General features: G+C 39.0%; 1 protein-coding gene across 1 annotated transcript in view; it reads left to right on the forward strand.

The window, feature by feature from the left end:
* NDEL1 (nudE neurodevelopment protein 1 like 1) overlaps positions 1 to 12,980 on the forward strand; it is a 33,600-nt gene that overhangs the window by 8,144 nt on the left and 12,476 nt on the right. The window contains exons 2-7 of the mRNA XM_065896855.1: positions 175 to 272; positions 1,644 to 1,797; positions 2,710 to 2,858; positions 5,035 to 5,171; positions 8,203 to 8,376; positions 12,320 to 12,411. Of these exons, the coding sequence (XP_065752927.1) occupies positions 187 to 272; positions 1,644 to 1,797; positions 2,710 to 2,858; positions 5,035 to 5,171; positions 8,203 to 8,376; positions 12,320 to 12,411 (792 nt within the window). The 5' untranslated portion in view covers positions 175 to 186. The remainder of the gene's footprint in view (positions 1 to 174; positions 273 to 1,643; positions 1,798 to 2,709; positions 2,859 to 5,034; positions 5,172 to 8,202; positions 8,377 to 12,319; positions 12,412 to 12,980) is intronic.

The raw sequence follows: 12,980 nt of genomic DNA on the forward strand, positions 1-12,980 counted from the left end.
CAGTGAAGTGATTAGGTGCCTGAGCTTATTGTAATAAAGAGCTAACTGCTCTTAGAATCTTTCATGTTTGACTCCCTCCAAAATGCTGCAGATTTAGTGTTGTCCCAGACTTTATACTTTTACTAAGATTCCTATGTTCTCTATTAATTTATTTTCATCTTTAATATTTCACAGGCTTTCTTGATCATGGATGGTGAAGATATACCAGATTTTTCAAGTTTAAAGGAGGAAACTGCTTATTGGAAGGAACTTTCCTTGAAGTATAAACAAAGGTAATGTTGAAAAGCATCCTAAAAATAGGAGAGGGCTTTGGAATACATAATCTCTAGTTTGTGCCTTTTTTTTTTTTTTTTTTAGCAAAGCTAAATTTAGAGTTTCTGATATAGGATTGGGATTCTAGAAATACTCATAGCATTGCTTGTATTTAAATAATATAAAAATGACATAAATCCTTATATTACTCGAATTATTAAAATAGTAAGAAAGCTGTCATTTGTGATTTCTCCTGGTAGTTTACCTCCTTTTATAAAGCTTATTACTGCTCTTGGCCATCTTTGGCCTGCTCGGTGTACAGATTCTGCCTCATTTTGGTGTTTTGGAGATTCTGATAAGCTCTCTAGGGCTTCATAGGGTAGACTTTCTTCAGGCAGGTGTTATCAGTGTCTGGAGCCAGCAAAGCTTTGAGGGAGGGGCAAGAGCTTCAGGGGTATATGGAGCATTTTATAAAATCTCAATCATTTCACTTAGTTGGGAAAACTTGTAGATAACCTTTTAAGTACCAAAACTTATCTTAAATTTCTTTTTAAAATGAAATCTTTCTAAAATATATATACATCTTCCAACTTTGGTTAACAGTTTAGTAAGACTCGTCAGACTTTTTTTTTGGGGGGGCTGCATTGGGTCTTCATTGCTGTGCATGGGCTTCTCATCGCGGTGGCTTGTCTTGTTGCGGAGCACAGGCTCTAGGCTCGCTGTCTTCCGTAGTTGTGGCTCATGGGCTTCAGTAGTTGTGGCTCGTGGGCTTAGTTGCTCCGCGGCACGTGGGATCTTCCCAGACCAGGGCTTGAACCCTTGTCCCCTGCATTGGCAGGCGGATTCTTAACCACTGCGCCACCAGGGAAGTCCTGTCAAACCTTTTATTGCTATTTCACTGTTGTTGCTGAAGCCAGTTACTGTACTGTGCTAGGGGATATGGGAAGTGTGCGTCTATGGCAGGGGTTCTTAGTCTTTTTGTGCCATAGGTGCCTTCATAGGCTGGGGAAAGCCTATGGACCCCTTCTCAGAATAACATTTTTAAACGCATAAAATTAAATAATAGAATTACAGAGGAAGCCAATTACGTTGAAAAAACAAATCTAAATGTTAAACTAATTTGTGGATAGTAATATGTGCTTCTTTATCAATATGTTAAATAAGAAAGGGGTGAAGTGTATAAAAAATGAATCCTTCTGAGGCTTATAATTTATTTTCATTGAATCCTGAATATAGAGTAAGAGATGCAAAATAGATGGCCTTTATTGTTTAGTATATTTTATGGTAGCATAACGTTCAGGCAAAAATTATTGAATTGATATATAATCATCTTCAGGATGATCCTTATGCTTCCTACTATAACTGATCTTTCCCGCTTTGTTTCTGATTAGCTTCCAGGAAGCTCGGGATGAGCTAGTTGAATTCCAGGAAGGAAGCAGAGAATTAGAAGCAGAGTTGGAGGCACAGTTAGTACAGGCTGAACAAAGAAATAGAGACTTGCAAGCTGATAACCAAAGACTGAAGTATGAAGTGGAAGCATTAAAGGTAATTGTGGCAGTAAAAGCTGGTGTCTCATTTGCTGGGTTTTATTAAAATGAGAAATACATTCTTTTAGGTGGAGCTTAAGAGCAGCAGGCAACATAAAAATGTAAAAAGGCCTAAAGTGAATTTTTGACAAAAACTGTTTGCTTTCATGGAACCAAGGGAAAGGTGGTTTAGAGTTCAGGAGTTCACTTGGAAACTGTAGCTGTCAGTTTTTTAGCTGTAATGTTCCTAGCTATACTATTACGTTGTAGTTCCTATATTTTCAAAAGCTGCCTGATTATTTGTTTTGACACAGTACCTTATTGTGTGGCACTTTAAAATTATATTTGTATGAAATACACATTTATTTCATTATGGTTTGCAGTCCCTTTAGTTTTGGAGTTTAGTTTTTAAAAATTCCCTTCTAACAAGGAATTTTCAGGAGTGAAAGATTAACCCCTTTTTGCTGCTCTTCCTCACATGCCTAAGCCAGATGCTTGGGGTGTTCCTGTGTCTGGGCAGTGGGGTAGATTTGGGGAAGGTGAGGTATAGGGAATTTGAACTCTTGTCAGTCAGCTTCTTTGTGCTTACCCTGGGCTGCATTCAGCCTAAGAACCCGGAGGTTCCCCCACCAAGACTGAGGTTTTTAAGGCAACGGTTTCACTATTTTACCTCTTTTCAAAGAGATCATTATTAAATTTCTTTGAGAGGAGAATGATTGACTAATTTTATATGAGTTAAGGCACTTGGAATGAATGTGTCATTGTTTTTAAATAGTGTAAAAAGGAGAGAGGGGTACCACCAACTCAGATTGTGGGTGAATCTCTTGGTTCCCACCCGCCCCCGTCCCACCCCTTACTTGGGTTACATCCTTTATTAAAGAAAACTATATGTTGATGACACATGCTTTCCTTCCTATACCCACACCTTCAGGAGAAACTGGAGCATCAGTATGCACAGAGCTACAAGCAGGTCTCAGTATTAGAAGATGATCTAAGTCAGACCCGGGCCATTAAGGAGCAGCTACATAAGTACGTGAGGGAGCTGGAGCAGGCCAACGACGACCTGGAGCGGGCGAAGCGGTACGTGAGCGGTGTGTGTGCCTTCTGTTGCAATGACAGAAGTTGGCAGTCAGTGATTAGAATTTGGTTTTAGGCTCAACCTATCACCTAGATCTTAGTTCCAGAACATTTCCTTTTGGTATTTCATGTCACCTGTAACTCGTCACATTGAAACTTACCAAAAATCCTGATCTCCCCAGGTAATGCCCTTCCAGGCTTTTCTTTCTGGTTTTCCTTTTTCCTCCTCCTTTCAGGTACCATTGTTGATCCTGTTGGTTTTTCTTTAAAACATGTCTCATTCATTCCTCCATCTTCCCTGTATGTTCTCAGTACTACCACACTTCTTGAAGGTCCTCACATCTTATACCTGAATCCTGCAGTTAATTCCTAGCTGATCTGTCTTTAAATTTTCACTGCTTTTTATTCTCTTCTGTTTTAATACTGACCAATGAATTGTCTCAAAATAATGCTTTTATTATGATTTTGCTGAACAGCCTATAGTGGCTTGCCGTTACTTTGCCAAGATTGCATATATCTATAATTAGTTGTTTCTTAACCATTCCAAACTTAATTCCTATTACTTTACAATGATTGTCTGATATTCCTTTCCTTAGTATCTGAGTGACACTTAAATGCTTGGCATGATGCTAGAGTTGAGGATACAAAGATAAGCTAGCCACTGCCCTTAGGCGTGACAGATAGGGACAATCCACGTGGTAAACACTGGTACAGAGGAATGTACAGACTGCTCCAGGGCATAGAGAAGGGCACAGCTCAAGTACTCTGTGGTAACTGGGGAAGCTGAGTCTGCAAGGAGGAGTAGATGTTAACCAGTGAAGAGAGAGATGCGAAGGCAGAGAGGCAGGAAAGTGCATGAGGTATTAATATTTCACTTTGACTGAAGTGTGTAAAGACAATATGGCTGAACAAGATGAGACTGGAAGATGTTTGGGGCCAGGTTGTGGAGAATCTTGTGCTCAGCTATGTTTGAAAGTCATTCTGTAGGCAAAGAGGTGCTCCTTAAGAATTTTTAAGCAAAGGAGTATTATCAGATTGTGATTTGGGAAGATAATACTGAGGAATTGAAAGTAGGGAGGAGGAGATGTAGGAGGAGATGTGAAGACCATTGAGGAGTAATCCAGGTGATGTATGAAGAATTAAGCCAAGGGCAGAAGGTTGGAGGAGAGCAAGTGGAATTGAGAGGCATTTTGACAGTTGACGGGAGGTGGTAAAATTGGACATGGCATTGAGCAGCGGTCCCCAACCTTTCTGGCACCAGGGACTGGTTTCGTGGAAGGCAGTTTTTCCACAGACAGGGACGGGGGTGGGTGGGGGTGGAGTGGAGGGGGTTTTCAGGAGGTAATGCGAGCGATGGGGAGTGGCAGATGGAGCTTTGCTCACTCATGCCGCTCACCTCCTGCTGGGGACCCCTGGCATTGAGAGTTCTAACTTGAGGTTAGGAAATTTTATTTCTGTAGCACATAGTGGGTAGAGGGCACATAGCAGGTACTTGTGAATGTTTGCTGAATAAGATGAGAAATGCGGGAAGAAGAAACCTTGGTAGGAAGAAAGTAAATAGAGTGGGACCTGGGACCGCGTTTTAAACTAATTCTTAGTTAATTCTTTTTTTTTTTTTTTTTTTTTTTGCGGTACGCGGGCCTCTCACTGTTGTGGCCTCTCCCATTGCGGAGCACAGGCTCCGGACGCGCAGGCTCAGCGGCCATAGCCGCTCCGCGGCATGCGGGATCTTCCCGGACCGGGGCACGAACCCGTGTCCCCTGCATCGGCAGGCGGACTCTCAACCACTGCGCCACCGGGGAAGCCCCCTTAGTTAATTCTTAACATACTCTAAAACTATTGAAAAGTTTTCTTCCTGAAAATATGTAAACTTCATTGACTCATGTTTAAAGTCCAATGGGGAGATATAAATTGTATGATAAGTAGGCTTCCTTTAAGAAACTTGAAGGAATTTAGATGGGAATTTAAGAGAAAAGAATACATTGAATGGCCCCGAATGGTGGTAGAGACACTAAATGCACCAGAGGTCAGAAGGGGGCGAGATCATTCTCTTTTAACTGGGCCAGGCTTTCTAGGTCAGGAAATGGCATGAGATAAACTGACAGTTTCCTTTTGTAGTAGCTATTTGCACATTATTTATTTAATTCATGGACTTTCATTTTTTTTTTTTTTTTTTTAGGGCAACGATAGTTTCGCTGGAAGACTTTGAACAAAGGCTAAATCAAGCCATTGAACGAAATGCATTTTTAGAAAGTGAACTTGATGAAAAGGAATCTTTGTTGGTCTCTGTACAGAGGTTAAAGGATGAAGCAAGAGGTAAAATTTATACTTAAAGAATATTTATTACCTTACTGTCCCTGAGCCAGAGTGCTAAGCTAGCTTCAGGATCAGCTTTTTAAAGCTACACGTTTGTATGCTTTTGTCAAACACAATGCTAAGTACTTTGAATCTGTTTATTCAATATCTACATCATCAACTCTAGGAGGCAGGTACTATTATCTCCATTTTGTAGGTCAGAAAACTGAGGCACAGAGAGTTTGAGTTGTCAGTAGGGATTCAAACCCTGGTCTATTTCCTAAAGCCTTAACCATTACCACTGTGCGTATATACTGCTTGGTTTGTTTGGAGTTTTTCCTTTTTGCTTGTCCTAAGCAATTTTGTCATGCACATATTAGCATTACATATGTGTACATATTGCTGTATACATATTATACATATAGAGAATATATACTTTCTTTTAAAATTCTCCTTCCCTCCCTCTGTTTTTCTTTCATGCACGTTAGAATGCAGAATGTTGTAAAGAAGAAACAAAGTCTCTGTCAATCCCTTTATCTTGAAAGAACCCACTAAGAGTTTGGTGTGTTTCTTTCCACTCTTCCCTGTGACTATACATAAACATACCTGTATATTTTTTTCCTTTATATAATTGGAACCACATTATATATACATATATATTTTTTTCTATCCTCCTTTAATATAGTGAATGTAATCCATGCCATTAAAAAAAATCTTTTGAAACAGGTTTTTAAAAATGTATAATATTCTATTATATATGATTTTTTTTGATGGGTCCTTTATTATTGGTGGTTAATTTTTTGCTGTAAATAGTGTCCTTGTACATAATATTGGGGAGTATCTTTGATTTTCTTAGATTCTTAGAAGTGGCAAAGGATACAAGTATCTTTAATGGTTGTAATGGATGCTGCTAAATTACTTTTTAGAAAGTTGGTAACTTTACACTCTGGCAGTGACTGAGTGTCCTTCTCACAATGTTTACTAGTATTGTGAATAATAAAAACACATTTTCTTTCTTTCTTTCTTTTTTTTTTTTTTTTGCGGTACGGGAGTCTCTCACTGTTGTGGTCTCTTCCATTGCGGAGCACAGGCTCCAGACGTGCAGGCTCAGCGGCCATGGCTCATGGGCCCAAGCCGCTCTGCGGCATGTGTGATCTTCCCAGACCGGGGCACAAACCCGTGTCCCCTGCATCGACAGGCGGACTCTCAACCACTGTGCCACCAGGGAAGCCCCAAAAACAGATTTTAAAATTATTTAAAAATCTATTTGAAAGTTGTAAATTGATATCATGTTGTTTTTAATTTGTAGTTCTTTGGTTACTACTCGTGAGAACTTTTTGCTAATGTTTATTGGCTCTTCTAAAAATTGTTTTTTTCATGACTTTTCCTTTTTTGGGGGAGGGTTTATTCATCTGAAGAACTCATAATTTATATAATGTATAAAATATTAACTCTATCCTATTTTTAAGTTTACAATTCTGGTTAAAAAAAACCACGTAACATAAAATTTACCATCTTACCCATTTCTAAGGGTCCAGTTCAGTAATGTTAAACTATGTTCACATTGTTTTGTAGATCTCTAGAACTTTTTTATGTTGCAGAATTGAAGCTCTTTGCCTATTGAACAACAAATTCCCATTTCTCCCTTCCCCAGCCCCTGGCAACTGCAGTTTTACTTTCTCTCTCTCTTTTTTTAAAAATAAATTTATTTATTTTTATTTTTGGCTGCCTTGGATCTTCGTTGCTGTGCGCGGGCTTTCTCTAGTTGCGGCGAGCGGGCGCTACTCTTCCATGTGGTGCGCGGGCTTCTTATTGCGGTGGCTTCTTGTTGTGGAGCACGGGCTCTAGGTGTGCGGGCTTCAGTAGTTGTGGCATGCAGGCTCAGTAGTTGTGGCTCACGGGCTCTAGAGCACAGGCTCAGTAGTTGTGGCACACAGGCTTAGTTGCTCTGTGGCATGTGGGATCTTCCTGGGCCAGGGCTTGAACCTGTGTCCCCTGCATTGGCAGGCAGATTCTTAACCACTGTGCCACCAGGGAAGCCTTGCAGTTCTACTTACTGTTGTTAGGTATGACTACAGTAGTCCCTCCTTAGCCGAGGTTTAGCTTTCCATGGTTTCAGTAACCCATGGTCAGCTGCAGTCTGAAAATATTAAGTGGAGAATTCCAGAAATCAACAATTCATAAGTTTTAAATTGTGTACTGTTCTGAGTAGCAGGATGAAATTTTGCACCATCACGCTCAGTGGACATAAATCATCCACTGAGGGTCTTAGAACATATGTTCCTCAGATAAAGGAGGGACTACTGCACCCTAGATACCTTATATAAGTGAAATCATACAGTATTTATCTTTTTGTGACTGGCTTATTTCACTTATCATGTGTCCATAATGAACATGGATGTGCAAATATCTCGGTGTCCTACTTTGAATTCTTTTTGATATATACCCAGGAGTATGGTAACTTTGTATCTTTTTTTTTAATATAAGCAAGTATTCTGTAGGTCAGTTGTATAACTGGAAAAGAAAACATTAATTTTGGGTTAAAAATTGAATATTTCAAAACAAGAAAACAATTTGCAACTATTTTGACTACTTCCTTTCTAAAACAAAGTATTTTATAGGATAGTTAGTAAAAAAAAAAAAAAAAGCCAACCCATTTAAAATGACAAAAATACACTTCATTGATTCTGTAATAATCCCCAAACTACGTCATCATTTCAAAATAAATGCAAATGAGTTGGTAAAGAATATTTATTTTTGTGTCATATATGTTCACTGTGAGTTCTACTTTGGACTCTGCCCTATTTCTTTTTTCATATAGGCATAAATAATTGTTCTGTTAACTTTATAGCATTTTTAAAGTCTAAATGATCATGTAGACAGTAGGGTTGTTGTCATTTTTATTCCCCTGGAAATAAAAATTGTTAAATAGGAAATTCATTTTTGAGAAGTAATAATTTAGGAAGAGTGTCTTTATGCCATTTCAGATGTGACTTTGCTTGATGTATTTGCTTCCTCTAGTGAATATTACTACTTTTGCAACATTTTACAGATTTAAGACAAGAACTAGCTGTTCGGGAGAGACAGCAGGAAGTAACTAGAAAGTCGGCTCCCAGTTCTCCAACTCTAGACTGTGAAAAGATGGATTCTGCTGTCCAAGCATCACTTTCTTTGCCAGCTACTCCTGTTGGCAAAGGAACAGAGAACAGCTTTCCTTCACCAAAAGGTTTGTAGTGTCTTTTCTTTTTGAACCTGTGGTTGATTATCCACTTAAGAGGCTTTGCTGGTGAAGCAGGGGTTGCTAAGGTTTAAGCAATCATTTTAATTTTTTTTTTTTTTTTTGGCCATGCTGTGTGGCCTGTGGGATCTTAGTTCCCCAGCCAGGGATCGAACCCATGCCCCCTGCATTGGAAGCACGGAGTCTTAACCACTGGACCACCAGGGAAGTCCCTAAGCAATCATTTTAGTTTAAAAGTTGGTTAAATCTAGCACTGAGTGAAGCAGAAGGCATTGTTCTCCTAGGCCAACTCATTAGTAGGAAACAGTGAGATGAGGGCTACATTTAAGACAAGAGCAGCTTAATAAATTGAAATTTTAATAAAGGTTTTTAAGGGAAATTTATTTTTTGACTATAGCAGTAATACATGTTCATGTAGAAAAAATTAAAAACAAGAGAAAAAATAAAATCCATCTGCAATCTTAGGGCTCAAAGTCAACTCTTATTAACACTTCGAATTTTTTTCTATTGTGTGTGCTTTTTTGTGTTTGTGCCACCTTGTTACACACAAGTTTGGGGATTGTATTTTTTAATTAATTTTTATTTGAGTATAGTTGCTTTATGGTGTTGTGTTTGGGATTGTATTTAAATGCAGTTTTATTTCTTTTGTCACTTGACATATCATGGGAGACTAGAAGGCTTTATACACAGGAAGTACAGAGACTCACTGAGTTACCATTCAGACTTGTCTTAAGATTGGCTTGGGTGGACATGTCCATTCTATAACATGCCTCAGTAGCTGCCATTTTCATAGGTGATGTTCAGAGTAACTGATGAATAGTACAGAAAGAATATGCCTTTTGCCATAAGTCAGGGTGTTATTTTAAATCCAGGTAAGCTGAAAAATGATTTAGTAGCCACTAGATAGAACGTTAAGAATGGAACCCTGAAGCTCTCAATTGAGATTTATTTAGTTTTTGCAGCTTGGAGATCATATTTCAGCTACTTCCACAGCCCCCCTATACTTTCTTCTCCCTCAATGGAAGCTGTCTTTCTTCACACTTTTTTTAAAAATATAGGACTTTATCTTTCAGAGTGATACGAGAAGGTTTCTGTCTGGGTGGTTAGTGCACTCCATGTTTGTGCTGCCCAATACAGTAGCTACTCCAGTGTGACTATTTAAATTTAAAATTTTTATTGATTTAAATGAATTAAAATTTAAAATTGAGTTTCTGATTGCGTTGGCCACATTTCAAGTGCTCAGTAGCCCTTGAATAGATAATTCACCCTATTTTCGTCTTTTTATGAGCTGAGGTAAGGTATGTGAAAATTCTGTATAGTTAGTTATTGATTGTACTGGTACGTGCTGACTCTGCTGCTGAGAATACAGAGCAGGCAGTATATAGATTACAGCAGTCATCAGAAGCTCTCGTTTTTCGGAATGGCTGCTTGTGTATTTGAGGACCTTAGAATTACTTGCATTTGAGAATTAACAAAGCTTTGCTTTTACGTTACTAATTAGAATTATGCAGATAAATTCTGAAAATTCTTTAGTTGAGCACTAATCAGAATAGTCTGGAACCTCAAGGGGATGTTAGTAGGACATAGAGCTTTGCTCTGGCACAGTTACGATAATGTCAGCCCTAAGGCAGTAATATTTGTCCAGACAGACAGGTTTTTCAATTGGAACTGATAGCATGAGCTTTCACTGACCTAAAAGCTGCCGTTTCATGACAAGAAAGTCTGCACAGACACAGTGAGAAGCCAGAGGTTAGAGAAATCAGTGGCAAGATTGAAGAGCTGATCTCTACGAAGTGGTCTAACTCTAATTGTGTTTTATTGATAAAATGCCTGTTTCCAAAAAGCATTCAAGACAACTTACCATAAAAGTACAGATTTAATAATACCTAAAATATAAAATTCGAGGGGAATAGGGAAAAACATGATCCAGAAATTCCTGCCAAGAGAAGTATAGCAGTTTATTTGTATCACATTGAGCACCTGTTATGTGTCAAGTATTACTCAGGATGTGGGGAGGATAGTGGTCTAATAAGACTAAGTTGCTACCTTCATTGTGATTATATTCTAGAGGACAAGGATAGTAGCAGCAGCAGCAACAAAAGCATTTTACCTGCTGATTACAACTCTGTAGAAAGCAGATAAAAATAATAGTAACATTTATTGAGCACTTACTGTGTGCTCTGCATTTTAAAAATTTATTAATGAATTTAAACTTAACAACAACTTTATGATTTAAGTGCTATTATTAGCCCCCTTTCACATTTGGTTACTTAAGGTCACACAGTTAATGGCAGAGATGGATGTGTATCTAGCAGTTTAGCTCCAGAGCTCTTAACCGCCATGCTTTAATATCTCAAAAATAAATTGAAGAAATGTGCACGACTGAAAACCTTTGCTGAGGGGCATGAAAGAAGATGTGAATAATTATCATGTTAAATACCATGATTCAGAATAGGAAGACTTAATTTAGTTGCAATATCCATTTTCCCCAAATCATTCAATAGTTTAAATTTCTCATAAAAATCCTAATAGGATTTTTAAAGTTGTGAAGTTCATTTTAAAGTTACTCTGGGGCTTCCCTGGTGGTGCAGTGGTTAAGAATCCGCCTGCCAGTGCAGGGGACACGGGTTCGAGCCCTGGTCCGGGAAGATCCCACATGCCGTGGAGCAGCTAAGCCAGTGCGCCACGACTGAGCCTGCGCTCTAGAACCCACGAGCCACAACTACTGAGCCCGTGTGCCTAGAGCCCGTGCTCCACAACAAGAGAAGCCACCGCAATGAGAAGCCCGCGCACCGCAACAAAGAGTAGCCCCCACTCCCCTCAACCAGAGAAAAGCCCACGTGCAGCAACAAAGATCCAATGCAGCCAGATATAAAATAAAAATAAAACTTTCTTTCTTTCTTTATTTTTTATTTTTTTGCGGTACACGGGCCTCTCACTGTTCTGGCCTCTCCCGTTGCGGAGCACAGGCTCCGGACGCGCAGGCTCAGCGGCCATGGCTCATGGGCCCAGCTGCTCCGCGGCACATGGGATCTTCCCAGACCGGGGCAGAGTAACTTTATTTTTAATAAAGTTACTCTGGAAGAGTAAATGTGCAAGAATAGTCAATAAAAGTTTGAAATAGGTTAGTAACAAGAAGAGGCTTTGCCCTTTAGGAAATATATTTTAACACTATAATAACTAAAGCAGCATATTTCTAGTAGAATAGACAAATAATTTAATGGAACTTGAAATGTATAGAGAATTCAGTGTGGTTTTAGTGCCATTTCAGATGAGATAAGTCTTTTTCACTAAATGGTGTTATGACAATTAGATGTCCATTTGGAGGGGAAAATTTTAGATATTTGATGAGTTTACTAATCTAAACTTGGTGAAAAGTTTTTTAGAAAAACATTAGGAGAAAATGTGGGGAACATTTTTATTATGTTGCAGTGAGGAAGCCCAAGGCTCCCCCCAAACCACAAAGTTGAAGAGATAAATGTCACACTGGGAAGTACAACATATATAAGAGAAAAGGTGAATATCTATAGTGTATAGTGCCCTTGCAAATTGATTAAAGACCCAGTAGAAAAAAGTGCAGAGATTAAATAGATGACTTCCAGAAAAAAAGATTCAAATGACTCTTTGATTGGGGAAACAAAAATTAAACAAAACAAACAAAAATTAAAACGAAGTGACTGTCAAATTGGCAGGAAATCCAGAAATACTTGTCTAGATGTTTTAAGGGTATATGTCCTTTTAGCATTGTTTATAATGATGAAAAATTGGATATAATCTAAACATCCAGCGGAGATATTTGTGGTATCTCCACTTTATCCACAGTTTGGAATACTATACTGATTTTTCATTGAGTGTATACTGCTTTGTAATATCAAAACCCAAATGTAAAGGGAACTGCAAGAGTAATCACTCACCTTTTATTTTTCTCTAGCTATACCAAACGGCTTTGGTACCAGTCCACTGACTCCTTCAGCTAGGATATCAGCACTAAACATCGTGGGGGACCTCTTACGGAAAGTAGGGGTAAGCCTTTAATTATTTATCACTAGGTGTTTCAGCTGCCAAGGTAATGAATTATTTCTTAATTTGCAGCGAGGGAAGAAAAAAGGATACCTTCCTGTGGTAAAGTCTGTAATTAAGCTGAGAAGCAAGAGCATCCAGTGACCAGCTGAGACTGAACACCTCCAGGGCTCAGCCTTGCCAGTGCCTCTGCAGAGGGTACCTGCGCTTAGCTCCCAGGTTCCCACTGGGCCTTCTTCATGTTCCCCATGGCTGTTACTAAAACATCGTGATTCCTCCTTCTTCCTCTAAGGCTGTGTGTCTTATACCGCCCTCTGATCCTTTTCTTTGCTCTGCCTGCTGTCCTCCTGGTCATCCCTGGGCTTTCTCTTCATAGGACTTCCGCATTGGCTCATGACATGAATTTCTTCTCTTAGTCATACACGTCTTACTGCTGCTTGGCCCCCTCAACTCCTGTGCTGTCTCCTTGGCTCTAACCTTGCATTCCAGAACATTTCAGCTTTTGGAATATTAAACTTGGTTTTGTGCTTATTCAGTTTTTTACTCTGTGTAATACCTACTCTTTGACTTTA

The sequence above is a fragment of the Phocoena phocoena genome, chromosome 19, assembly GCF_963924675.1.
Source record: "Phocoena phocoena chromosome 19, mPhoPho1.1, whole genome shotgun sequence".
In the NCBI taxonomy this organism is placed as follows: Eukaryota; Metazoa; Chordata; class Mammalia; order Artiodactyla; family Phocoenidae; genus Phocoena; species Phocoena phocoena.